At 43.2% G+C, this 26,652-nt stretch overlaps 2 protein-coding genes across 2 annotated transcripts in view; both read right to left on the bottom strand.

Moving 5' to 3' along the window:
* LOC106596941 (huntingtin) overlaps positions 1-5,583 on the bottom strand; it is a 132,081-nt gene extending 126,498 nt beyond the window's left edge. The window contains exons 1-2 of the mRNA XM_082973969.1: positions 5,162-5,583; positions 2,355-2,438 (exon numbers count right to left, since the gene is read on the bottom strand). Coding sequence (XP_082830095.1) covers positions 2,355-2,438; positions 5,162-5,259 — 182 coding nt within the window. The 5' untranslated portion in view covers positions 5,260-5,583. The remainder of the gene's footprint in view (positions 1-2,354; positions 2,439-5,161) is intronic.
* A 1,515-nt stretch (positions 5,584-7,098) lies between these two features.
* Positions 7,099-26,652, bottom strand: part of LOC106592297 (G protein-coupled receptor kinase 6) — a 99,662-nt gene continuing 80,108 nt past the window's right edge. The window contains 8 exon segments of the mRNA XM_045716300.2: positions 7,099-11,613; positions 14,299-14,430; positions 15,569-15,706; positions 17,275-17,412; positions 21,075-21,283; positions 21,522-21,611; positions 22,356-22,393; positions 24,160-24,350. Coding sequence (XP_045572256.2) covers positions 11,557-11,613; positions 14,299-14,430; positions 15,569-15,706; positions 17,275-17,412; positions 21,075-21,283; positions 21,522-21,611; positions 22,356-22,393; positions 24,160-24,350 — 993 coding nt within the window. The 3' untranslated portion in view covers positions 7,099-11,556.

The raw sequence follows: 26,652 nt of genomic DNA, 5'->3' as shown, positions 1-26,652 counted from the left end.
ATCCCTGATCAACATATAACCATAAATATAATGTATCCCTGAACAACATATAACCATAAATATAATGTATCCCTGATCAGCATATAACCATAAATATAATGTATCCCTGATCAACATATAACCATAAATATAATGTATCCCTGATCAGCATATAACCATAAATATAATGTATCCCTGATCAGCATATAACCATAAATATAATGTATCCCTGATCAGCATATAACCATAAATATAATGTATCCCTGATCAGCATATAACCATAAATATAATGTATCCCTGATCAGCATATAACCATAAATATAATGTATCCCTGATCAACATATAACCATAAATATAATGTATCCCTGATCAACATATAACCATAAATATAATGTATCCCTGATCAACATATAACCATAAATATAATGTATCCCTGATCAACATATAACCATAAATATAATGTATCCCTGATCAACATATAACCATAAATATAATGTATCCCTGATCAACATATAACCATAAATATGTATCCCTGATCAACATATAACCATAAATATAATGTATCCTAAACCCTGATCAACATATAACCATAAATATAATGTATCCCTGATCAACATATAACCATAAATATAATGTATCCCTGATCAGCATATAACCATAAATATAATGTATCCCTGATCAGCATATAACCATAAATATAATGTATCCTAAACCCTGATCAACATATAACCATAAATATAATGTATCCCTGATCAGCATATAACCATAAATATAATGTATCCCTGATCAACATATAACCATAAATATAATGTATCCTAAACCCTGATCAGCATATAACCATAAATATAATGTATCCCTGATCAACATATAACCATAAATATAATGTATCCCTGATCAACATATAACCATAAATATAATGTATCCCTGATCAACATATAACCATAAATATAATGTATCCCTGATCAACATATAACCATAAATGTACTGTATCCCTGATCAACATATAACCATAAATATAATGTATCCCTGATCAGCATATAACCATAAATATAATGTATCCTAAACCCTGATCAACATATAACCATAAATATAATGTATCCCTGATCAGCATATAACCATAAATATAATATATCCCTGATCAACATAACCATAAATATAATGTATCCTAAACCCTGATCAGCATATAACCATAAATATAATGTATCCCTGATCAACATATAACCATAAATATAATGTATCCCTGATCAACATATAACCATAAATATAATGTATCCCTGATCAACATATAACCATAAATATAATGTATCCTAAACCCTGATCAGCATATAACCATAAATATAATGTATCCCTGATCAGCATATAACCATAAATATAATGTATCCCTGATCAACATATAACCATAAATATAATGTATCCCTGATCAGCATATAACCATAAATGTACTGTATCCCTGATCAACATATAACCATAAATATAATGTATCCCTGATCAGCATATAACCATAAATATAATGTATCCCTGATCAGCATATAACCATAAATATAATGTATCCCTGATCAACATATAACCATAAATATAATGTATCCCTGATCAACATATAACCATAAATATAATGTATCCCTGATCAACATATAACCATAAATATAATGTATCCCTGATCAACATATAACCATAAATATAATGTATCCCTGATCAGCATATAACCATAAATGTACTGTATCCCTGATCAGCAGATAGCCAGATGACAGTTGTGTATGCGGTGGTTGATTTGGCTACTTCCATTCTGGTAAAACACACTTTTCAACAACAGCACATTTGATTAAAAAAATAGCCTAGCAAATTACATTGGTTGTCACTCAACTAATAGCCTAAAATGGCACCCTATTCCCTATATAGTGCATTACTTTAGACCAGAGCCCTATGGAACCCTATTCCCTATATAGTGCATTACTTTAGACCAGAGCCCTATGGAACCCTATTCCCTATATAGTGCACTACTTTAGACCAGAGCCCTATGGAAGTAGTGGGAATAGGGTCCCATTTGGGATGCATATACAGTATAATCATCTGTAAACCTCATCTAACCAGGAATACCAAATCTGATTACCAATAACAGTGGAGCTAATCTGGAACATCCAACTGTGTGTGTGTGTGTGTGTGTGTGTGTGTGTGTGTGTGTGTGTGTGTGTGTGTGTGTGTGTACACACATGTACATGCCAGAGTATGTAAGTGTGCCTGTATGTACATGTAATGTATTCAAATGACTTATAAACAGTAATCTAGGGTCAGTTTTATGAATGACGTCCCTAGGGGTTAATAACTGGACTGGCAGTGGGTAAAGCTGATCCCAGATCAGTGGTGTCAGGCAGCCTTACCTCAGAGACTGAGCTACGATGTTCTCACATATGGTCAGGCAGTGGGCCACTCTGTCCTTTTTGGTGGTGGCCAGCTCTTTCTTCCTACAGAGAGAGAGGGAGAGAGAAGGAGAGAGATCAATAGTGTGTGTGTGAGAGAGAGAGAGAAATTCCCTTTTGTACTTTAACCATTTGTACATCGTTACAACACTGTATATATACATAATATGACATTTGTAATGTCTTTATTGTTTTGAAACTTCTGTGAGTGTAATGTTTACTGTTGATTTTTATTGTTTATTTCACTTCTGAATATTATCTACCTCACTTGCATTGGCGATGTTAACATATGTTTCCCATGTCAATAAAGCCCCTTGAATTGAATTGAAATAAGGTAACAAAGGGTTAATGAAGAGCACATGCAAGGACAAAAAGAAGAAAAAAGACTGGTAGCATTACCTTGCCTAACGAAGTGGAACAACAATGGGGTGTGTGTGATGCCAGTCTATTGCTAAAGGTAAGACTGATTACAAGGTAACTGTACATGCCTGTACAACCTACATATAGACTGTTAAATGGTTCATTAAATGGTTAACTAATAGCTACCCAGACTATCTGCATTGACTCTATTGACTATCACATACACTGCTGTTACTATCTATCTCTCCTGTTGACTAGTCACTTTATCCCTACCTATATATGTACAGTGCTTTCAGAAAGAATTTCACACCCCTTGACTTTCTCCACGTTTTGTTGTTACACCCTGAATTAAAAATGTATTCAACTGCCATTTTGTCACTGGCCTACACACAATAATCCGTAATGTCAAAGTGGAATCATGTTTTTAGACATTTTTACAAATGAATTAAAATTAAAAGCTGAAATGTCTTGAGTCAATAAATATTCCCATCCCTTTGTTATGGCAAGCCTAAATAAAGTTCAAGAGTACAAATGTGCCTAACAAGTCACATAATAAGTTGCAAGGACTTACTTTGTGTGCAATAATAGTGTTTAACATTATTTTTGAATGACAATCATCTCTGTTCCTCACACATACAATTATCTGTAAGGTCCCTCAGTCGAGCACTGAATTTCAAACACAGATTCAACCACAAAGACCAGGGAGGTTTTCCAATGCTCAGAGGGATATTCAAAAAGAAGAGCACCTATTGGTAGATGGGTAAAAATATCCCTTTGAGCATTGTGAAGTTATTCATTACACTTTGGATGGTGTCTCAATACACCCAGTCACAACAAAGATACAGGCGTCCTTCCTAACTCAGTTGCCGGAGAGGAAGGAAACCGCTCAGGGATTTCACAATGAGGACAATGGTAACTTTAAAACAGTTACAGAGTTTAATGGCTGTGATAGGAGAAAATTGAGGATGGATCAACAACATTGTAGTTACTCCACAATACTAACCTAAATGACAGAGGGAAAAGAAGGAAGCTTGTACAGAATAAAAAAAAAATCCAAAACAAGCATCCTGTTTGCAATAAGGCACTAAAGGAAAACTGCAAAAAATGTGGCACAGCAATTACATTTATGTCCTGAATACAAAGCATTATGTTTGGGGCAAATCCAACCACACATCACTGAGTACCACTCTTCATATTTTCAAGCATGGTGGTGGCTGCATCATGTTATGGGTATGCTTGTCATTGGCAACGACTAGGGAGTTTTTTTAGGATAAAAATAAAATGGAATAGAGCCAAGCACAGGCAAAAATCCTAGAGGAAAACCTGGTTCAGTTTGCATTCAGCAGGACAATAACCTACAACACAAGGCCAAATATACACTGGAGTTGCTTCCCAAGAAGACATTGAATGTTCCTGAGTGGCTAAGTTACAGTTGACTTAAAAATCGGCTTGAAAATCTTTGGCAAGACTTAAATGGCTGTCTAGCAATGATCAACAACCAACTTGACAAAGCGTGAATGTATTTCTTAACAATAATGTGCACATATTGTACAATCCAGGTGTGCAAATCTCTTAGAGACTCACATCTGTAATGGCTGCCAAAGGTGATTCTAACATCTCAGGAAGTCTTTCATTTATTTATCACAGAAAATGTTCAAATTCTCTTCCACTTTGACATTAGAATACTTTGTGTAGATTGTTGTCAAAAATATAATTTAATACATTTTCATCCCACTTGGTAACACAACAAACGTGGAAAAAGTCAAGGGGTGTGAATACTTTCTCAAGGCACAATATTCCTTGTGTTATTATTTCTCCTCTTTACATTGTTGGGAAGGGCCTGTCAGTAAGCATTTCACTGTTAGTCTACACCTGTTGTTTACCAAGCATGTGACAAATAGAAATGTAATTATATTGATTTGATAAAATAAATGTATTTAAATCAATTATACATATAAAGGCTAATTCTATGTATATTAGACAACCAGCAACGAATGATTGTGGGGGAACAAAATCTGGCAATCTGCACCGTATGAGAAGAGAAATTACACGGATTGATATTATTCAAGACTTTAGTTTAGTGAAAGGATATCGTAGTATTTAGTTCACCGTAGCATTTGTTTACACGCGCCAGCTGACGTTATCTATCAAATAGACGTGGGGTGCAAACTCTGTGTGTTGCTGTCTGTGTGTTGCTGTCTGTGTGTGTTATGACAGGTAGCCTATACTGGAGGCGCGACGTTGACAGCTAGCTAGCTAGCTAGCTAGAAGGTTAGCATCGCTAACTCGCAATAACCTGCGAACAGCTTCGCTAGCCAGCTAGCTAGCCAGCCAACTGCCATTTATTTGCGCGTAACTCATCGCTAGCAATTTCTCAACACAATGACCATATACAAACATGGACTTACTGTTTTTGAGCCATCTCCTCGGCCGTTGGCGGTCCCTGTTGTTGTTGGAATGACTTGAGAGATTCAAAGGCCTTCATTAATTTATCCATGGTGGCCATTTTACCAGCAGTGGTTAGCTTAGCTGGCTAATATTTACAAAATTGTCGTTAAGTGTCAGTTAGCTAGCTATCGGAATCAACCGGGGGGGGCAAAACAACCCACGCACGGGGAAGCGAGCGGTCCGTAGTACGACGAGCGTGTGAACACTACTCGCGACTACTACTGCCGCCTCTCCACCTTCACTTTCCGACGCAAGAAAATCCTTTATTTCTTTACAATAGCCTCGGTAAATGAAAGGGACGTTGGTTGATGTAACTACCATCCATACTCAGCGCCATCTCTGATGCAGCCCGACAGAATCACAAGGAAGTGGGAGCTCTGTGACAGTTGGCTAGGGGGTGGGTCAACGCTACATCCGTAGCCAATCAGAGGAAGAGCGGGCACCAATAAGGACGAGGCTAGGGCCGTTGTCAGCCGTGATTGGATGGATGGGGAACGGCTTTAGCCGTGATTGGGTGGATGGGGAAGGGCTTTTTGTTGTTGAGCGTCACCGAGTGCTGAAATCCTGCAAAACGAGGCGGTATTCCGTGATATCAGAACGATATATCATCTGCACCGTTTACATTCTATTCCTTTAACGGTAATCCCGACTGTTGAGTCGGGAAAAAACGGCAGTTTCCTTCCAAGTTAGCGACCTAGGCAGAATCATCATGTGATTCGGGCGTGTGTCTGCTCTGGGGAGACGAGGATGAGGTAGTGCGTATTGAAAACATTAGGAAAAAACTAGATGCAGTCACATGCGGTGTATTTCAGCACGCACACTTATTAGTGTGATATCAACATTTAAATTGAACAGGTAGAATAGAAAATCGTACCGATCAACATTAAATAATGTGTTTTCTTCCAGATGACTGTCTCACACCAGAAGTGTAGTAGCCGTAGGAAACGACAACACTCAATCACTATCTGACATGTAGGCTATTCCCTGTGTAGTGCACCACTTTTGACTAGGATCCATAGAGCTCTGGTCAAAAGTAGTACACTACAGTATGGAGGGGGTTAAGGCTTTATCCTTCTTTACTATTGGGTTCTATCTGGGACACCTTTATCCTGCTTTACTGTTGGGTTCTATCTGGGACACCTCCTTTATTCTGCTTTACTGTTGGGTTCTATCTGGGACACCTTTATCCTGCTTTACTGTTGGGTTCTATCTGGGACACCTCCTTTATCCTGCTTTACAGTTGGGTTCCATTTGGGACACCTTTATCCTGCTTTACTGTTGGGTTGTATCTGGGACACCTCCTTTATCCTGCTTTACAGTTGGGTTCCATTTGGGACACCTTTATCCTGCTTTACTGTTGGGTTCTATCTGGGACACCTCCTTTATCCTGCTTTACTGTTGGGTTCTATCTGGGACACCTCCTTTATTCTGCTTTACTGTTGGGTTCCATTTGGGACACCTCCTTTATCCTGCTTTACTGTTGGGTTCTATCTGGGACACCACCTTTATCCTGCTTTACTGTTGGGTTCTATCTGGGACACCACCTTTATCCTGCTTTACTGTTGGGTTCTATCTGGGACACCACCTTTATCCTGCTTTACTGTTGGGTTCTATCTGGGACACCTCCTTTATCCTGCTTTACTGTTGGGTTCCATTTGGGACACCTTTATCCTGCTTTACTGTTGGGTTCTATCTGGGACACCTCCTTTATCCTGCTTTACTGTTAGTGTAGATAATGAAAAGGTGCGTCATGACTACAATGCATTCCTGTGATATAATCATTTGCCTCACCTAGCTATCTTCAGATGAAAGCACTAACTAAGTCACTCTGGATAAAAGCCTCTGTCAAATGACTAAAATGTCAAATGTACCAAAAACCAGTCCGGGGACTCGGGGGTTGTGTTGTTTTTTTATCCAAACGGCAGTGTATTCTCAGAATAATTACAAATGTCAGAAGATATGATACAGTAACACCCAGTGATACAACTTGTACAACAATTACATTAACTGCAGTGGTTGAACAACATGACTGTACAACTACAAAAATTTTTTTTAAAAAAAAGAAGATAATTAAAAAAAGGGTCTCTGTCCCAAATGGAAACCCGTTTTCATTCCCTATATAGTGCATTACTCTTGACCAGGGCATTTTGAACAGAGCCTTATGGGCCCTGGTCACGAGTAGACCACTATATAGGGATTATGTTGTCAATTTGGGACGTAGCCAAAAAAAAAAGAAAAGTATAATTTGTCCGGTCACGTTGTGATAACAAATTTGTTGTCGTCCCCTGTAAATATGTCATATGTTGGCACTGAAAGGTCATTTCAATTACAGACAAGGAACCTGCAACAACCAATAACATGCTTGAGTAATAATTCTTTTTTATATATATATATTAAAATGCACTTTGTGCAGACATTCAAAACTGTAAAAAATGTTATTTTTTTGATGAGCTGTATTAGGTTCCTTGTCAGCCTAACGTGGGGCCAGCCATTCAGAAGTAAAAAGAAAGCGAACATATTTCAAAAATAAAGAAAACTGACTAAGGATGACTGGTTGGCACATACTGTGGGTAAGGCCTGGAGTTCTTCCATCCTGATCACATGATGTAACCAGGGACAAAAAGGGGCCCTAGTTAGAAGATGGGACTGAATCCCATCCTATAGCGGATTTGAACGATGCACCATTTTAAAAAGGTCATTTCTGACTGAGAACATATGCAGCATTTACCGTGAACATTGACTTTAAAAACGTGCATTGTGGACAAAGCGCGATCGGATTGAATCCCGGCCATAGAGAGGCTTGCATTTGGGCTCAGAGATTTTCCCGGGCCAGGTCACATGGTCAGGAACAACTCTTGGCCATCCACATACTGTAGGTCAAGGTTTATGCCAGTTATTTCAGTTGAAAACCTTTATCTTTATTTTTTTTAATCAAAACCATTTCCAGTCTGATTTGATGTAATTTGCATTATGCTCAAAGACACTTCCTATAATTATTGGATGTTTCCCAAATGAAACACTATGGCCTATGTAGTACACTTCTTCTGTAGTGCACTACATACAGTAGGGAATAGGGTGCCATTTGAGAACAAGACAGTTTCCACACCTTAGTGCCGTAAAACGAAATCGCTTACTGCTGTACAGGGATGGATGCCAAATCTTTCCCCCCAGTCCAAGTGTGTGTGTGTGTGTGTGTGCCTGGGTGCGTGCCTGCGCCTAATGAGATATCAAAGCGCTTACAAGTTTTGAAGTACATCATTTACATGGTTTTTGAGGCAGAGTGTTTCTACACTGACTGACAGGTGAGGTGAGCTTGGTGATGCGTCTGGAAGCAAAGAAATATCAAATCTAGAAAAAGACAACAAGAAGCCAACAGCCAGAGCTAGCTATGTACTGCACTGTATAATGTTCCTAATTCTAGAATAGAATGTCATGGGATAACCAGATCTCTGTGAATACTCACAGTTCTCTTTCCCCATGTCAGATACCAGGCTGATTAGAGCTGAGCCACTACAAGTCTATGTATGTGAGAAACGTAACGTTGTTTTCTAACAGAGAAGTTCTAGAGGCTTCTTCAGAAGACTGTGTGGTGTATTATAAATACGTTTGATTGATTGATGATATTCAAATGATTAACTGCAGTCATTTGTGTGAAATAATGTAGAATGGAATTCCTTGAACCCTTTCAGGAATGTCAACAGTACATTCTGTTCTGTTCAACATTCTAATTGATTCAAATCAATGACGTCATAAAGGGCAGGGAATTCCGGAATAGAGGACTAAGTCATAAGATTCTTAGATTCACCCCTCCAATGGTTAAACAGAATGAAAGGTCATTCTGGGAGGCTGGGTGTTTCTGTAAAGGACATGAATACAGTACAGTATGTACAGCAAACAGCAAAAAGATCCATCTCAACATTTTCACAGCATTAAAAAAAGTGAAGGGGGTTACATTGGTTGGACGGTTGGTAAATAATATGGTCGCCTGAATGACAAAGAAAAACAAACAAAACAAAATGGCCGAAAACGCTCGTCTCAAGTCATTCCTATGGAAAAGACTCCATGGTGTAGTGAGACGTGATCAAATCCTCATTCAAGTCTCTCTCCTGGCACTACTTTTGACATGAGGCCTGGTCTATAGTAGTGCACTAAATAGGGAATAGGACTCTGGTCACTAGTAGTTCACTATATAGGGAACAGGGCTCTGGTCTAAAGTAGTTCACTATATAGGGAATAGGGCTCTGGTCACTAGTAGTTCACTATATAGGGAATAGGGCTCTGGTCACTAGTAGTTCACTATATAGGGAATAGGGCTCTGGTCTAAAGTAGTTCACTATATAGGGAATAGGGCTCTGGTCTAAAGTAGTTCACTATATAGGGAATAGGGCTCTGGTCTAAAGTAGTTCACTATATAGGGAATAGGGCTCTGGTCACTAGTAGTTCACTATATAGGGAATAGGGCCCTGGTCACTAGTAGTGCACTATATAGGGAATAGGGCTCTGGTCTAAAGTAGTTCACTATATAGGGAATAGGGCCCTGGTCACTAGTAGTTCACTATATAGGGAATAGGGCCCTGGTCACTAGTAGTTCACTATATAGGGAATAGGGCTCTGGTCACTAGGCAAAGATATCATTATGATTAAACTGTAGGTCATTTGCCATGGATAACCCATCTCAGTGCCAGTAATTAGTCTAATTTAACCTATTTGACATGGTTTCTGTTGATTATATGAAAGCACATTTGTCTTCAAAATGAAGCCAGTCTGAGTTACAAAAGTCCGGTTCTGTGACATTTTCTAACTTTTATATTTCGGTTTGTAAATCATCCTCATCACCACCATAGCTTAAGGCAAGGACACAAGTTAAATCAAGGCATCTCTCTTCCAGCCCCCACCCCTCTGCCAGAACACTTGACCATTCCATGTCAACTGCTTATCTGTGCTTTTCTGGAAGTGGGTGACTACATTTTCCGTAGTCTTAGGGAAGTTTTAAGTTTAAGGAAGTTATTTTGAGACATGCATACAGAGTTAACATCTGTTCTGCTGTCCAATCCTCTCAGATCTTCACATGGACCCAGTGCGTAGAGGTCAAGGGTCATTAACTAGACTCAGACGGAACAAATTATTTGTAGACTACAAAATGACCGCAAGAAGCCCAAACTGATATATTTGACTAAAACATAATTATTTAAAACCTTACATTTACATACGATCACATACCTGTATCTCTCTATTATAGATGGGAATATCTTGGAACAGATTCCCAAAATGTTAATCACTTGGAGCTGATTTGCTGGTGTTTTTACAATCTCATGTCCAACAATTAAAAAAAAATATATAAATTGGGGGGCCAAATAAAATCACCCGCTGGCCAAATTCAGCCCGTGGGCCACCAGTTGGAGAACCCTGGCATAGAGTCTAGCTATGGGCTGGGGGCTTCTTAGGGTGTAAGAACTAAGGGGATGTTTTAGTCTAGGGGCTAGGGTGTAGAGCGTAGAGTGTATGAGGCTAGGGGTTGATTTGGAACAGGGGATATGTGATACGGTAATACTGGATGTTGGCCAAAAGAACAGAAAAGACCGACATAAGATGTATCCTAAATGACACCTTATTCCCTACATAGTGCACTACATTAGACCAGAGCCCTATTCCCTATATAGTGAACTACTAGTGACCAGAGCCCTATTCCCTATATAGTGAACTACTAGTGACCAGAGCCCTATTCCCTATATAGTGCATTACATTAGACCAGAGCCCTATTCCCTATATAGTGCACTATATTATGCAGGGAATAGGGCGCCATTTGGAAACGCAGACATTACTGTACATACAAACAAAGGCTCCATCGAGAAAATGAATAAAAAGACTACTGATACAATGGTTCAGTCCCAAATAGTACCCTTTTCCCTACACAGTGCACTACTTCTGACCAGGACCCATAGGCCATAGGTAACAGTAGTGGACTATATAGGGGAATAGGCTGCCATTTGGGATGTAGCCTGTGCTTCTTTAAAAAGAAAAGAACAAGATCCTTAATATACATTTTACATACTCGTTCCATAAACAACTAATAAACGTATAAAACCAACAAACTAACAAAACGTTGAAAAAAAATGATGTATGTATTCAAGTGGTAGTTAATATGGCTTTTATACAATACAACCTTTAGTGAAAATATACATCTAGACACAATTCAAGTACAAATGTACAAAATCTTTTAAACTCATATGTTTTTCTTTAATTATTATAATACACTTTTAATACATATGATAAATACAGGTTTAACATTGAATGGAGTTCCTAACATTTGCCGCTCCGGGGGGCTGAAGAAGGAAGGAGGAGGAGAGGGAGTGGTTTAAAGTCGGGAAGGCTCCTCGTGCTCTTCGTCTTCGTAGCCACTCTTTAAACAGACCTGGGAACAGTTGTTAAATAAGCCGTTACATAGGATCAATGGGCTCTTTCACTTTTTTTTTAGCATAAGGCTGTAATGTAACTTTTTAATTAACTACCTTTAACAACAGACTCTGAATCAGTCAGAGGTTGTTGAATATTTTCAACAGGTTCTATGAGACCATTAATAATAACTGACCCTAGATCAGCCGTAGGTGTGATGTATAATCTTTCAGCCATTATTTACATTCAAGTCATTTAGCAGACGCTCTTATCAGAGACACTTACAGTAGCATTTAAGTGTCTTGCTCAAGGTCACATAGACTGATTTTTCACCTAGTCGACTCAGGGATTCGAACCAACAAACATTCGGTTACTTGCCCAACGCTCTAAAGCACTATGCTACCTGCTGCTGCCATTAAGAACTGATTCTGGGTCAGTTAGGCTACACATGTAGTTAAACGGGCCCAATACAGAGACGTAGTCACACAGACTCAACACTTAGTTAGCCCTTACCAACTGGACTTCCTGCTGTACCAACTGACTGGGGTAAAACAACACTCTTTAACCTGGGAAGATGACACCAAAAACCAAAACAGAGAGATCCTTCACCCAGAGAAGAAACACAAGCAGAGATCCTTCACCCAGAGAAGAAACACAAGCAGAGAGTCCTTCACCCAGAGAAGAAACACAAGCAGAGAGATCCTTCACCCAGAGAAGAAACACAAGCAGAGAGATCCTTCACCCAGAGAAGAAACACAAGCAGAGATCCTTCACCCAGAGAAGAAACACAAGCAGAGAGATCCTTCACCCAGAGAAGAAACACAAGCAGAGATCCTTCACCCAGAGAAGAAACACAAGCAGAGAGATCCTTCACCCAGAGAAGAAACACAAGCAGAGATCCTTCACCCAGAGAAGAAACACAAGCAGAGAGATCCTTCACCCAGAGAAGAAACACAAGCAGAGATCCTTCACCCAGAGAAGAAACACAAGCAGAGATCCTTCACCCAGAGAAGAAACACAAGCAGAGAGATCCTTCACCCAGAGAAGAAACACAAGCAGAGAGATCCTTCACCCAGAGAAGAAACACAAGCAGAGAGATCCTTCACCCAGAGAAGAAACACAAGCAGAGATCCTTCACCCAGAGAAGAAACACAAGCAGAGAGATCCTTCACCCAGAGAAGAAACACAAGCAGAGAGATCCTTCACCCAGAGAAGAAACACAAGCAGAGAGATCCTTCACCCAGAGAAGAAACACAAGCAGAGAGATCCTTCACCCAGAGAAGAAACACAAGCAGAGATCCTTCACCCAGAGAAGAAACACAAGCAGAGAGTCCTTCACCCAGAGAAGAAACACAAGCAGAGATCCTTCACCCAGAGAAGAAACACAAGCAGAGAGATCCTTCACCCAGAGAAGAAACACAAGCAGAGATCCTTCACCCAGAGAAGAAACACAAGCAGAGATCCTTCACCCAGAGAAGAAACACAAGCAGAGATCCTTCACCCAGAGAAGAAACACAAGCAGAGAGATCCTTCACCCAGAGAAGAAACACAAGCAGAGAGTCCTTCACCCAGAGAAGAAACACAAGCAGAGATCCTTCACCCAGAGAAGAAACACAAGCAGAGATCCTTCACCCAGAGAAGAAACACAAGCAGAGAGATCCTTCACCCAGAGAAGAAACACAAGCAGAGAGATCCTTCAGCCAGAGAAGAAACACAAGCAGAGAGTCCTTCACCCAGAGAAGAAACACAAGCAGAGATCCTTCACCCAGAGAAGAAACACAAGCAGAGAGATCCTTCACCCAGAGAAGAAACACAAGCAGAGAGATCCTTCACCCAGAGAAGAAACACAAGCAGAGATCCTTCACCCAGAGAAGAAACACAAGCAGAGATCCTTCACCCAGAGAAGAAACACAAGCAGAGAGATCCTTCACCCAGAGAAGAAACACAAGCAGAGATCCTTCACCCAGAGAAGAAACACAAGCAGAGAGATCCTTCACCCAGAGAAGAAACACAAGCAGAGAGATCCTTCACCCAGAGAAGAAACACAAGCAGAGATCCTTCACCCAGAGAAGAAACACAAGCAGAGAGATCCTTCACCCAGAGAAGAAACACAAGCAGAGATCCTTCACCCAGAGAAGAAACACAAGCAGAGATCCTTCACCCAGAGAAGAAACACAAGCAGAGATCCTTCACCCAGAGAAGAAACACAAGCAGAGATCCTTCACCCAGAGAAGAAACACAAGCAGAGAGATCCTTCACCCAGAGAAGAAACACAAGCAGAGATCCTTCACCCAGAGAAGAAACACAAGCAGAGATCCTTCACCCAGAGAAGAAACACAAGCAGAGATCCTTCACCCAGAGAAGAAACACAAGCAGAGAGATCCTTCAGCCAGAGAAGAAACACAAGCAGAGATCCTTCACCCAGAGAAGAAACACAAGCAGAGATCCTTCACCCAGAGAAGAAACACAAGCAGAGATCCTTCACCCAGAGAAGAAACACAAGCAGAGATCCTTCACCCAGAGAAGAAACACAAGCAGAGATCCTTCACCCAGAGAAGAAACACAAGCAGAGAGATCCTTCACCCAGAGAAGAAAGTCAGAGGTAAAGAAGAAGAAAAGAAAGATGGAGAAAGAGGGAAGTACCTTAACCCCCCCCACCTCTCACGGCGGGGGCGGGGGGAGGAGGAGAGCTAGCAGCACTTGCCTCTCGTCTGAACAGCCTGTAGAAGAATCCTCTCTTTGGTGGTGGGTTGGGTCTGTTCACATCCAGATCTGAACACAGCAGGCCGTCGGTCTCATAAACATTGATCTCCTTAAAACACTCCATCTCAATCATCTAAAGAGAAAATTAACACAGTATAAAACACTGATCTCCTTAAAACACTAGAGAGACACAGAGAGAGAGACACAGAAATAGACACAGAGAGAGAGAGAGACACAGAAATAGACACAGAGAGACACAGAGAGACAGAAAGAGACACAGAGAGAGAGAGACAGAGAGAGAGACAGAAAGAGACACAGAGAGAGAGAGAGAGACAGAGAGAGAGACAGAGAGAGAGACACAGAGAGACACACAGAGAGAGACACAGAGAGAGACAGACAGAGAGAGAGACACAGAGAGACACAGAGAGAGAGACAGAAAGAGACACAGAGAGAGACACCGAGACAGAGAGACAGAGAGACACAGAGAGAGAGACAGAAAGAGACACAGAGAGAGAGACAGAAAGAGACACAGAGAGAGAGACAGAAAGAGACACAGAGAGAGAGACAGACAGAGAGAGAGACACAGACACAGAGAGAGAGAGACAGAAAGAGACACAGAGACACACAGACAGAGACACAGAGAGAGACACAGAGAGAGACACAGAGAGACACAGAGAGCGAGACAGAGAGAGAGACAGAAAGAGACACAGAGAGAGACAGAGAGAGACAGAGAGAGACACAGAGAGAGAGACAGAGAGAGAGACAGAAAGAGAGAGAGACAGAGAGAGAGACAGAGAGAGAGAGAGAGAGACAGAGAGACAGAAAGAGAGAGAGACAGAGAGAGACAGAGAGAGAGAGAGAGAGACAGAGACACAGAGAGACACAGAGAGACACAGAGAGACACAGAGAGAGACACAGAGAGAGAGAGACAGAGAAAGAGAGAGGGGTAATAGATTTCATTACATGGATCAATATCTATCCCTTGAAAACAGACATGTGTTGAAGCATGCCTATCATCTGAAAGGCAGAGGGTCACATGTACATGACCTACCAGCTGTATAGTGTTAGATTGAATGAGGTGTGTCACTGAATGGACTGGAGCAAAAACCTGTCTGTAAAGGGGCACCGGCCCCTTTACAGACAAGACTGTCTCCCCCCTGTTCTAAACGATGACATCATTTTCACCAGACAAGTAGTGTGCAGTACCTTCTGCTGCCAGGGGATGGCGACCTACACACACACACACACACACACACACTAGGGTGCAGTACCTCGTTCTGCCAGGGGATGGAGACACTTCCTGTAACAAACTTGTGGTAGAAGTCATCGTCTGTGGGGTCCAGGTTGACTCCCTTCACTGTAGAGAACTGTTCTATATCCAGAACATCTTTACAGTATACCGCCCGCGGCTGGAGGGAGGGAGGGAGCGAGAGGGGGAGAGAGCGAGAGAGCGAGAGAGCGAGAGAGCGAGAGAGGGAGAGAGGGAGAGAGGGAGAGAGGGAGAGAGGGAGAGAGGGAGAGAGGGAGAGAGGGAGAGAGGGAGAGAGCGAGAGAGGGAGAGAGGGAGAGAGCGAGAGAGCGAGAGAGCGAGAGAGAGAGAGAGAGAGAGAGAGAGAGAGACAGAGAGAGGGAGAAAGATAGTTTGTTCATGTGCGTGTGTCCAGTGATGGAAAAAGTACTCAATTGCCATACTTGAATAAAAGTAAAAGATACCTTGATAGAAAATGACTCCAGTAAAAGTGAAAGTTACCCAGTAAAATACTACTTGATTAAAAGTCTAAAAGTATCAGATTTTAAAAGTACTTAAGTACACTCGTGGAAAAAGTAAATGCTATACATCAAATTCCTGATATTTAGCAACACAATTTACAATTTACTTTGTAGTACATTTTTTAGACAGCCAAGAGCACATTCCAACACTCCAAGACATCATTTACAAACGAAGCATGTGTGTTTAGTGTGTCCTCCAGATCAGAGGCAGTAGAGATGTTTAGTGTGTCCTCCAGATCAGAGGCAGTAGAGATGTTTAGTGTGTCCTCCAGATCAGAGGCAGTAGAGATGTTTAGTGTGTCCTCCAGATCAGAGGCAGTAGAGATGTTTAGTGTGTCCTCCAGATCAGAGGCAGTAGAGATGTTTAGTGTGTCCTCCAGATCAGAGGCAGTAGAGATGTTTAGTGTGTCCTCCAGATCAGAGGCAGTAGAGATGTTTAGTGTGTCCTCCAGATCAGAGGCAGTAGAGATGTTTAGTGTGTCCTCCAGATCAGAGGCAGTAGAGATGTTTAGTGTGTCCTCCAGATCAGAGGCAGTAGAGATGTTTAGTGTGTCCTCCAGATCAGAGGCAGTAGAGATGTTTAGTGTGTCCTCCAGATCAGAGGCAGTAGAAATGTTTAGTGTGTCCTCCAGATCAGAGGCAGTAGAGATGTTTAGTGTGTCCTCCAGATCAGAGGCAGTAGAGATGTTTAGTGTGTCCTCCAGATCAGAGGCAGTAGAGATGTTTAGTGTGTCCTCCAGATCAGAGGCAGTAGAGATGTTTAGTGTGACCTCCAGATCAGAGGCAGTAGAGATGTTTAGTGAGTCCTCCAGATCAGAGGCAGTAGAGATGTTTAGTGAGTCCTCCAGATCAGAGGCAGTAGAGATGTTTAGTGTGTCCTCCAGATCAGAGGCAGTAGAAATGTTTAGTGTGTGAATTGGACCATGTTCCTGTTCTGCTAAGCATTCCAAATATAACAAGTACTTTTGGGTGTCACGGAAAATGTAAGGAGTAAAAAGTACAGTATTTTCTTTATGAATGTAGTGAAGCAAAAGTTGTCGACAATATAAATAGTAAAGTAAAAGTACAGATACCCCCAAAAACTACTTATGTAGTACTTTAAAGTATTTTTACTTAAGTACTTTACACCACTGTGTGTGTCCTTACATCCAGGCTGAAGGGGAGGTCCAGTGTGTGTGTGTGTGTGTGTGTGTGTGTGTGTTCTTACATCAGGACTGAAGGGGGGTTCCAGAATTCCTGCCTCGAGGCGTTTGAAGTTGATGTTCTTGAAGATGATGTGAGCTTTCACCTCCACACCGCCTCGCCCCTGGCAACCCAGACGAGCTTTGGGGTCTTTAGCCAGCAGCTGAGGAAGAGGAAGTGACACAGGGTTCTAGAAGAGTTGTGTGAGGCAGAGTCCGGTACTTAAAAGAGTTGAGACAACTTTTAGAATGTGTAATATTGTTCTGATTCTACACATTCAGTTCTAGAGCATTGTTTAAATATCCCCCATGTGTAATATTGTTCTGATTCTACACATTCAGTTCTAGAGCATTGTTTAAATATCCCCCATGTGTAATATTGTTCTGATTCTACACATTCAGTTCTAGAGCATTGTTTAAATATCCCCCATGTGTAATATTGTTCTGATTCTACACATTCAGTTCTAGAGCATTGTTTAAATATCCCCCATGTGTAATATTGTTCTGATTCTACACATTCAGTTCTAGAGCATTGTTTAAATCTCCCCCATGTGTAATATTGTTCTGATTCTACACATTCAGTTCTAGAGCATTGTTTAAATCTCCCCCATGTGTAATATTGTTCTGATTCTACACATTCAGTTCTAGAGCATTGTTTAAATCTCCCCCATGTGTAATATTGTTCTGATTCTACACATTCAGTTCTAGAGCATTGTTTAAATCTCCCCCATGTGTAATATTGTTCCGATTCTACACATTCAGTTCTAGAGCATTGTTTAAATCTCCCCCATGTGTAATATTGTTCCGATTCTACACATTCAGTTCTAGAGCATTGTTTAAATATCCCCCATGTGTAATATTGTTCCGATTCTACACATTCAGTTCTAGAGCATTGTTTAAATATCCCCCATGTGTAATATTGTTCCGATTCTACACATTCAGTTCTAGAGCATTGTTTAAATATCCCCCATGTGTAATATTGTTCCGATTCTACACATTCAGTTCTAGAGCATTGTTTAAATATCCCCCATGTGTAATATTGTTCCGATTCTACACATTCAGTTCTAGAGCATTGTTTAAATATCCCCCATGTGTAATATTGTTCCGATTCTACACATTCAGTTCTAGAGCATTGTTTAAATATCCCCCATGTGTAATATTGTTCCGATTCTACACATTCAGTTCTAGAGCATTGTTTAAATCTCCCCCATGTGTAATATTGTTCCGATTCTACACATTCAGTTCTAGAGCATTGTTTAAATCTCCCCCATGTGTAATATTGTTCCGATTCTACACATTCAGTTCTAGAGCATTGTTTAAATCTCCCCCATGTAATGTGAATGGTGAGCTAGTGTCTATTGGATAAATTCAGTTATGTTAATCCCCGTTTGCTTCCATTTAATAAACATTTTTCAAGCGAATTTGTTGAATGAATACACCCCTGATCACACGCAAACACAGTTCACTTCCATAGCAGCCACATACAAACAGCATCATCTCTTCCATAGCAACCACATACAAACAGCATCATCCCTTCCATAGCAGCCACATACAAACAGCATGATCCCTTCCATAGCAACCACATACAAACAGCATCATCCCTTCCATAGCAGCCACATACAAACAGCATCATCCCTTCCATAGCAACCACATACAAACAGCATCATCCCTTCCATAGCAACCACATACAAACAGCATCATCCCTTCCATAGCAACCACATACAAACAGCATCATCCCTTCCATTGCAACCACATACAAACAGCATCATCCCTTCCATAGCAGCCACATACAAACAGCATCATCCCTTCCATAGCAACCACATACAAACAGCATCATCCCTTCCATAGCAGCCACATACAAACAGCATCATCCCTTCCATATGGATGGAACAGAGGAATCCCCCAGAGGCCTGTGTCTCTGACTGGAACAGAGGAATCCCCCCAGAGGCCTGTGTCTCTGACTGGAACAGAGGAATCCCCCCCAGAGGCCTGTGTCTCTGACTGGAACAGAGGAATCCCCCCAGAGGCCTGTGTCTCTCACTGGAACAGAGGAATCCCCCCAAAGGCCTGTGTCTCTCACTGGAACAGAGGAATCCCCCCAGAGGCCTGTGTCTCTCACTGGAACAGAGGAATCCCCCCAGAGGCCTGTGTCTCTGACTGGAACAGAGGAATCCCCCCCAGAGGCCTGTGTCTCTGACTGGAACAGAGGAATCCCCCCAGAGGCCTGTGTCTCTGACTGGAACAGAGGAATCCCCCCAGAGGCCTGTGTCTCTGACTGGAACAGAGGAATCCCCCCCAGAGGCCTGTGTCTCTGACTGGAACAGAGGAATCCCCCCAGAGGCCTGTGTCTCTGACTGGAACAGAGGAATCCCCCCCAGAGGCCTGTGTCTCTCACTGGAACAGAGGAATCCCCCCAAAGGCCTGTGTCTCTCACTGGAACAGAGGAATCCCCCCCAGAGGCCTGTGTCTCTGACTGGAACAGAGGAATCCCCCCAGAGGCCTGTGTCTCTCACTGGAACAGAGGAATCCCCCCAGAGGCCTGTGTCTCTCACTGGAACAGAGGAATCCCCCCAGAGGCCTGTGTCTCTCACTGGAACAGAGGAATCCCCCAGAGGCCTGTGTCTCTGACTGGAACAGAGGAATCCCCCAGAGGCCTGTGTCTCTCACTGGAACAGAGGAATCCCCCCAGAGGCCTGTGTCTCTCACTGGAACAGAGGAATCCCCCCAGAGGCCTGTGTCTCTCACTGGAACAGAGGAATCCCCCCCAGAGGCCTGTGTCTCTGACTGGAACAGAGGAATCCCCCCCAGAGGCCTGTGTCTCTGACTGGAACAGAGGAATCCCCCCAGAGGCCTGTGTCTCTGACTGGAACAGAGGAATCCCCCCAGAGGCCTGTGTCTCTGACTGGAACAGAGGAATCCCCCCAGAGGCCTGTGTCTCTCACTGGAACAGAGGAATCCCCCCCAGAGGCCTGTGTCTCTGACTGGAACAGAGGAATCCCCCCAGAGGCCTGTGTCTCTCACTGGAACAGAGGAATCCCCCCAAAGGCCTGTGTCTCTGACTGGAACAGAGGAATCCCCCCAGAGGCCTGTGTCTCTCACTGGAACAGAGGAATCCCCCCAAAGGCCTGTGTCTCTGACTGGAACAGTAACGGTCCTTCACCCTCTCTCCTTTACCTCCCTCATCCCCTCCTCTCTCCCAGTAGAGAGTCCAATGCAGAGAAGAAAGAAGAAGAGAAAGAAGAAGAAGAGAGAAAGAAGAGAAAGAAGGAGAGAAGAAGAAGAAAGAAGAGGAAGAAGGAGAGAAGAAGAGAAAAAGAAGAGAAGAGAGAAAGAAGAAGAGAGAAAGGAGAGAAAGAAGAAGAGAGAAGAAGAAAGAAGAGGAAGAAGGAGAGAAAGAAGAAGAGAAAAAGAGAAAAAGAAGAGAAGAAGAAGATGAAGAAAGAAGAGGAAGAAGAGAAAGAAGAAGAGAGAAGAAGAAAGAAGAAGAGAAGAGAAGAAAGAAGAGGAAGATGAAGAAGATATTGTATTTGTGGACAACCACACAGACAGGGTTCACACTAGTGCTCCAAATGCTCATTCATGGATGAAGCAAATATTAACTCTGGTGGACCGGTCTGAAACATGACCGCTGCTCAACCACCATGGATAACACTGTAGAGAAGGGATGTTGACCACACACACACCTGCTCACAGAACACACACACACACACACACACACACACACCCCGTGTGACCTCACTTTAACCCTAACCCCGGCAGAGGAATAACTAACTGTGTGTGTGTGTGTGTTCTTTAAACACGCCATCCATCACTCCCTCTCTCCCACCTGTCTGCAGATATCCTTGGCCTCCTCAGAGAACTTGTCAGAGTATTCCTCGGGGTCTTCTCGCACTCGTCTGTCCACCTCTTCTCTCTTCACTCGTTCTTTACGCCGGCGGAAGGGTGACTGACCCTGGATCATCTCAAACACCAGACAGCCCAGACCCCACCAGTCAGGACTGAAGGAGTAGGCCTCATTCTGGATCACCTCTGGGGCTGACGGAGAGAGAGAGAGAGAGAGAGAGAGAGAGAGAGAGAGAGAGAGAGAGAGAGAGAGAGAGAGAGAGAGGGGATAGATTATGTCTAGACACCTCCAGGTCTAGGAGAGAGAGGGACAGGGTTAAAAAGAGATGGAGAGGGGGATGAGAAGAGAGGTAGGATGTACCCATGTATGTAGAGAGAGAGAGATGAAGAGGAGGAATCAAGGAGATAGGAAGAGAGAGGTAGGATGTACCCATGTATCCTACGGTGCCCACTCTCCCTCGTATCGTCTCTGAGTCGGGAATCTGGACGGCTAGTCCCAGGTCAGAGATACGGATGTGTCCTGGAGAGGACATGAATAACATGTTTATGAACATGAATAAAAGTGTAATAACATGTTTATGAATATCACTATGGGTATGGGGAATAACAGTGTAGCTAGCTAGTTTATGTTGCTAGTACCAAGGCTTGTAGCTATCTAGTTTATGTTGCTAGTACCAAGGCTTATAGCTAGCTAGTTTATGTTGCTAGTACCAAGGCTTGTAGCTAGCTAGTTTATGTTGCTAGTACCAAGGCTTGTAGCTAGCTAGTTTAGGTTGCTAGTACCAAGGCTTGTAGCTAGCTAGTTTATGTTGCTAGTTCCAAGGCTTATAGCTAGCTAGTTTATGTTGCTAGTACCAAGGCTTATAGCTAGCTAGTTTATGTTGCTAGTACCAAGGCTTATAGCTAGCTAGTTTATGTTGCTAGTACCAAGGCTTGTAGCTAGCTAGTTTATGTTGCTAGTACCAAGGCTTGTAGCTAGCTAGTTTATGTTGCTAGTACCAAGGCTTGTAGCTAGCTAGTTTATGTTGCTAGTACCAAGGCTTATAGCTAGCTAGTTTATGTTGCTAGTACCAAGGCTTGTAGCTAGCTAGTTTATGTTGCTAGTACCAAGGTTTATAGCTATCTAGTTTATGTTGCTAATACCAAGGCTTATAGCTAGCTAGTTTATGTTGCTAGTACCAAGGCTTGTAGCTAGCTAGTTTATGTTGCTAGTACCAAGGCTTGTAATTAGCTAAGTCAGTGACAAGACGTGGTTCAAGCTTACCACGGTCGTCTAGAAGAATGTTTTCAGGTTTTAAGTCCCTGAGAAGAAAAAAACATACACAAAGTTAGAGTTATTTATCCAACACCAGTTCTGGGCACGCATGCTTTTGTTCCTGCACAGCACTAACACAGCTAACCATCTAAATCAGCTAAACATCTAATCAGCTAACCATTTTACCAGCTAACCATCTAATCAGCTAACCATCTAACCATCAGCTAACCATCTAACCATCAGCTAACCATCTAAACAGCTAACCATCTAACCATCAGCTAACCATCTAAACATCTAATCAGCTAACCATCTAAATCAGCTAACCACCTAAATCAGCTAACCATCTAAGTCAGCTAACCATCTAAATCAGCTAACCATCTAACCATCAGCTAACCATCAGCTAACCATCTAAGTCAGCTAACCATCTAAATCTGTTAACCATCAGCTAACCATCAGCTAACCATCTAAATCAGCTAACCATATAAAGACTATGATTTAGTTGATACTACTAATTTAGAAGAAAGGAATCTTCCAGAACAGTCCATGACCCTTGACCTGTCTGCACTGGTGGCCTCCTATTGGTGTGTTGTTTGCATAAAGGGCTGTGTGTGTGTGTCTTAAGTCTGCAACACACACACACACACACACACACACACACACACACACACACACACACACACACACACACACACACACACACACACACACACACACACACACACACACACACACACACACACACACACACCACACACACACACACACACACACACACACACACACACACACACACACACACACACACACACACACACACACACACACACACCACACACACACACACACACACACACACACACACACACACACACACAACACACACACACACACACACACACACACACACACACACACACACACACACACACACACACACACACACACACACACACACACACACACACACACACACACACACACACACACACACCCCAGATACTGTTTATGTCATCTTAATATCTTTGGAAATGGATTTGAAACAGGATAGTGCACTTAGCAGTGTGCATTTATCAGCAGCCTCAGCACAGTGTGCACCTTGAAGTATATACTTGTCTTGTGTGTTTACTGAAAGCAGTGCAGGCATCTCTCCAGGAACAGGGTTGGAGTGTAAACCTACAGGAGGGTATCTCTCCAGGAACAGGGTTGGAGTGTAAACCTACAGGAGGGTATCTCTCCAGGAACAGGGTTGGAGTTAAAACCTACAGGAGGGTATCTCTCCAGGAACAGGGTTGGAGTGTAAACCTACAGGAGGGTATCTCTCCAGGAACAGAGTTGGAGTGTAAACCTACAGGAGGGTATCTCTCCAGGAACAGAGTTGGAGTTAAAACCTACAGGAGGGTAGCTCTCCAGGAACAGGGTTGGAGTTAAAACCTACAGGAGGGTATCTCTCCAGGAACAGGGTTGGAGTTAAAACCTACAGGAGGGTTTCTCTCCAGGAACAGGGTTGGAGTTAAAACCTACAGGAGGGTATCTCTCCAGGAACAGGGTTGGAGTGTAAACCTACAGGAGGGTTTCTCTCCAGGAACAGGGTTGGAGTGTAAACCTACAGGAGGGTTTCTCTCCAGGAACAGGGTTGGAGTTAAAACCTACAGGAGGGTATCTCTCCAGGAACAGAGTTGGAGTGTAAACCTACAGGAGGGTATCTCTCCAGGAACAGAGTTGGCCAGCCCTGCTGTAATATATTGTGGAAGTGACTCTTAATGCACATGTAAAATGTAAAGTTGATTGATTTGTTGAATGATTGATTACTGACCGATAGACGATCCTCTCACGGTGCAGGTCTTCCAGCCCAGAACAGATCTCTGCAGCGTAGAAGATGGCCCTCTGCTCATCAAAGCCAGAGTTCCCCATATTATAGATGTGAAACTTCAGGTCTCCTCCATTCATTATGGTCAGTACTAAACACAGAGCATCCTTAGTCTCATACGCATAGGCTAGATTAACCTGGAGGGAGGGAGAGAGGGAGAGAGGGAGAGAGGGAGAGAGGGAGGGAGGGAGGGAGAGAGAGAGAGAGGGAGAGAGGGAGGGAGGGAGGGAGAGAGAGAGAGAGAGAGAAGAGAGCGCATTGATACATGATTTCACAACTACAGGAAGACCCAACATGCATTGTAATGACGTCCAAAGGGAAAACAGATCACACGCTCACTGTAAATTACACACAAACATCTACACAGACACAGAACGCACGTTACACACATCTACACAAACATCTACACAGACACAGAACGCACGTTACACACATCTACACAAACATCTACACAGACACAGAACGCACGTTACACACATCTACACAAACATCTACACAGACACAGAACACACGTTACACGGAAACACAGACAATTAATAACATATAGCAACACATACACCATGCTCCAATAGGGTCCTGATGTGTTACAGGACCCTATTGTGTGTGTGTGTGTGTGTGTGTGTGTGTGTGTGTGTGTGTGTGTGTGTGTGTGTTGTCCCTCATAACAATCCATTAGCCAAAACCAGACCTCCTTAATATACACACAGTATCAGAGACACACACAGTATCAGAGACACACACAGTATCAGAGACAGTATCCCCCCCTCCCTCGCCTCTCCTTTAGGTCCTCTCTCTCCCCCCCTCCCTCTCCTCTCCTCTCCTCTCCTTTAGGTCCTCTCTCTCCCCCCTCCCTCTCCTCTCCTTTAGGTCCTCTCTCCCCCCCCTCCCTCTCCTCTCCTTTAGGTCCTCTCTCTCCCCCCCTCTCTCGCTCTCCTCTCCTTTAGGTCCTCTCTCCCCCCCTCCCTCTCCTCTCCTTTAGGTCCTCTCTCTCCCCCCCCTCTCTCGCTCTCCTCTCCTTTAGGTCCTCTCTCTCCCCCCCTCCCTCTCCTCTCCTCTCCTTTAGGTCCTCTCTCTCCCCCCTCCCTCTCTCTCCTCTCCTTTAGGTCCTCTCTCTCTCCTTTAGGTCCTCTCTCTCCCCCCTCCCTCTCTCTCCTCTCCTTTAGGTCCTCTCTCCTCTCCTTTAGGTCCTCTCTCTCCCCCCTCCCTCTCCTCTCCTTTAGGTCCTCTCTCTCCCCCCCTCCCTCTCCTCTCCTTTAGGTCCTCTCTCTCCCCCCCTCCCTCTCCTCTCCTTTAGGTCCTCTCTCTCCCCCCCTCCCTCTCTCTCCTTTAGGTCCTCTCTCTCCCCCCCTCTCTCCTCTCCTTTAGGTCCTCTCTCTCTTGCCCTATGGAGGTCATTGACAGGCAGGTCAGTGTTATTTAGAAGGAGGATGTTCCTGCCACACGGAGGATTCCCATCTGGTGGAATACACTCTCACAAAACAGGACCGACCACGGGGACTGGGGGAATTATTGGGAAGGGGGCACACACACACACACACACACACACACACACACACAACACACACACACACACACACACACACACACACACACACACACACACACTTCCAATGCAGTTTTCCGATTTAGACTGGGCCTTGTGTTCAATCTGAATGATCTAGCATGCTTTTCCCAAGCTGACGCATGACTCTGTGTGTGTGTGTGTGTGTGTGTGTGTGTGTGTGTGTGTGTGTGTGTGTGTGTGTGTGTTCAGACTACCTCACCATTTGAGCAGGGAGGTTGACTTTGAGAGACTAGCAAAGTTAACAAAGTGTTGTATCTAGTTGTGTCCCAAATGGCAATATATTCCCTATATAGTATACCCTATTCAAAAGTAGTGCGCTAAAATAGGGAATCGGGTGCCATTTGGGACTTAATACTGTTATCTTCAAACACCGCCCTGACGCAGTCAAATACTACACTGTTCCAAACACGATAAGAAAGTCCCACTCCCAAGTACTGCTGGGTAGCTCCTATCCACAGTCTCAGCTCCTGAAGGAGATCGGACGAGGTCACCTCGCCCCGATACACACTCTGCCCCCGTCAGCCAAGGCTAGCTCTTACGCAGGAGTCTTCTGAAGAGACACACACACACAGGACAGGAGAACATAACGTGTGTGTGTCTAAACACACGGTCACTGTGAGTTTAAGGATTAGAATGGTCCCTCACTGGCAACTGATTACTATGGAGGAGTTGACTTGACAGTCACAGTGTAGTGAGCAATCTATGGTTAGGGTGTACACACACACACACACACACACACACACACACACACACTTCTCCTCATATCTCCACTAGTTCCCCAGGTCAGGCTGGCTGGACACTATACTGTACTCTCTGGTCAAAGTGTGAGAGCTAGCGCTAGCGAGAGAGCTAGCGCTAGCGAGAGAGAGAGGGAG

Source organism: Salmo salar, chromosome 04 (genome assembly GCF_965601325.2).
Source record: "Salmo salar chromosome 04, fSalSal1, whole genome shotgun sequence".
NCBI lineage: Eukaryota > Metazoa > Chordata > Actinopteri > Salmoniformes > Salmonidae > Salmo > Salmo salar.
The sequence above is the reverse complement of the archived record's forward strand: the minus strand, read 5'-3'. Positions and strand labels throughout refer to the sequence as shown.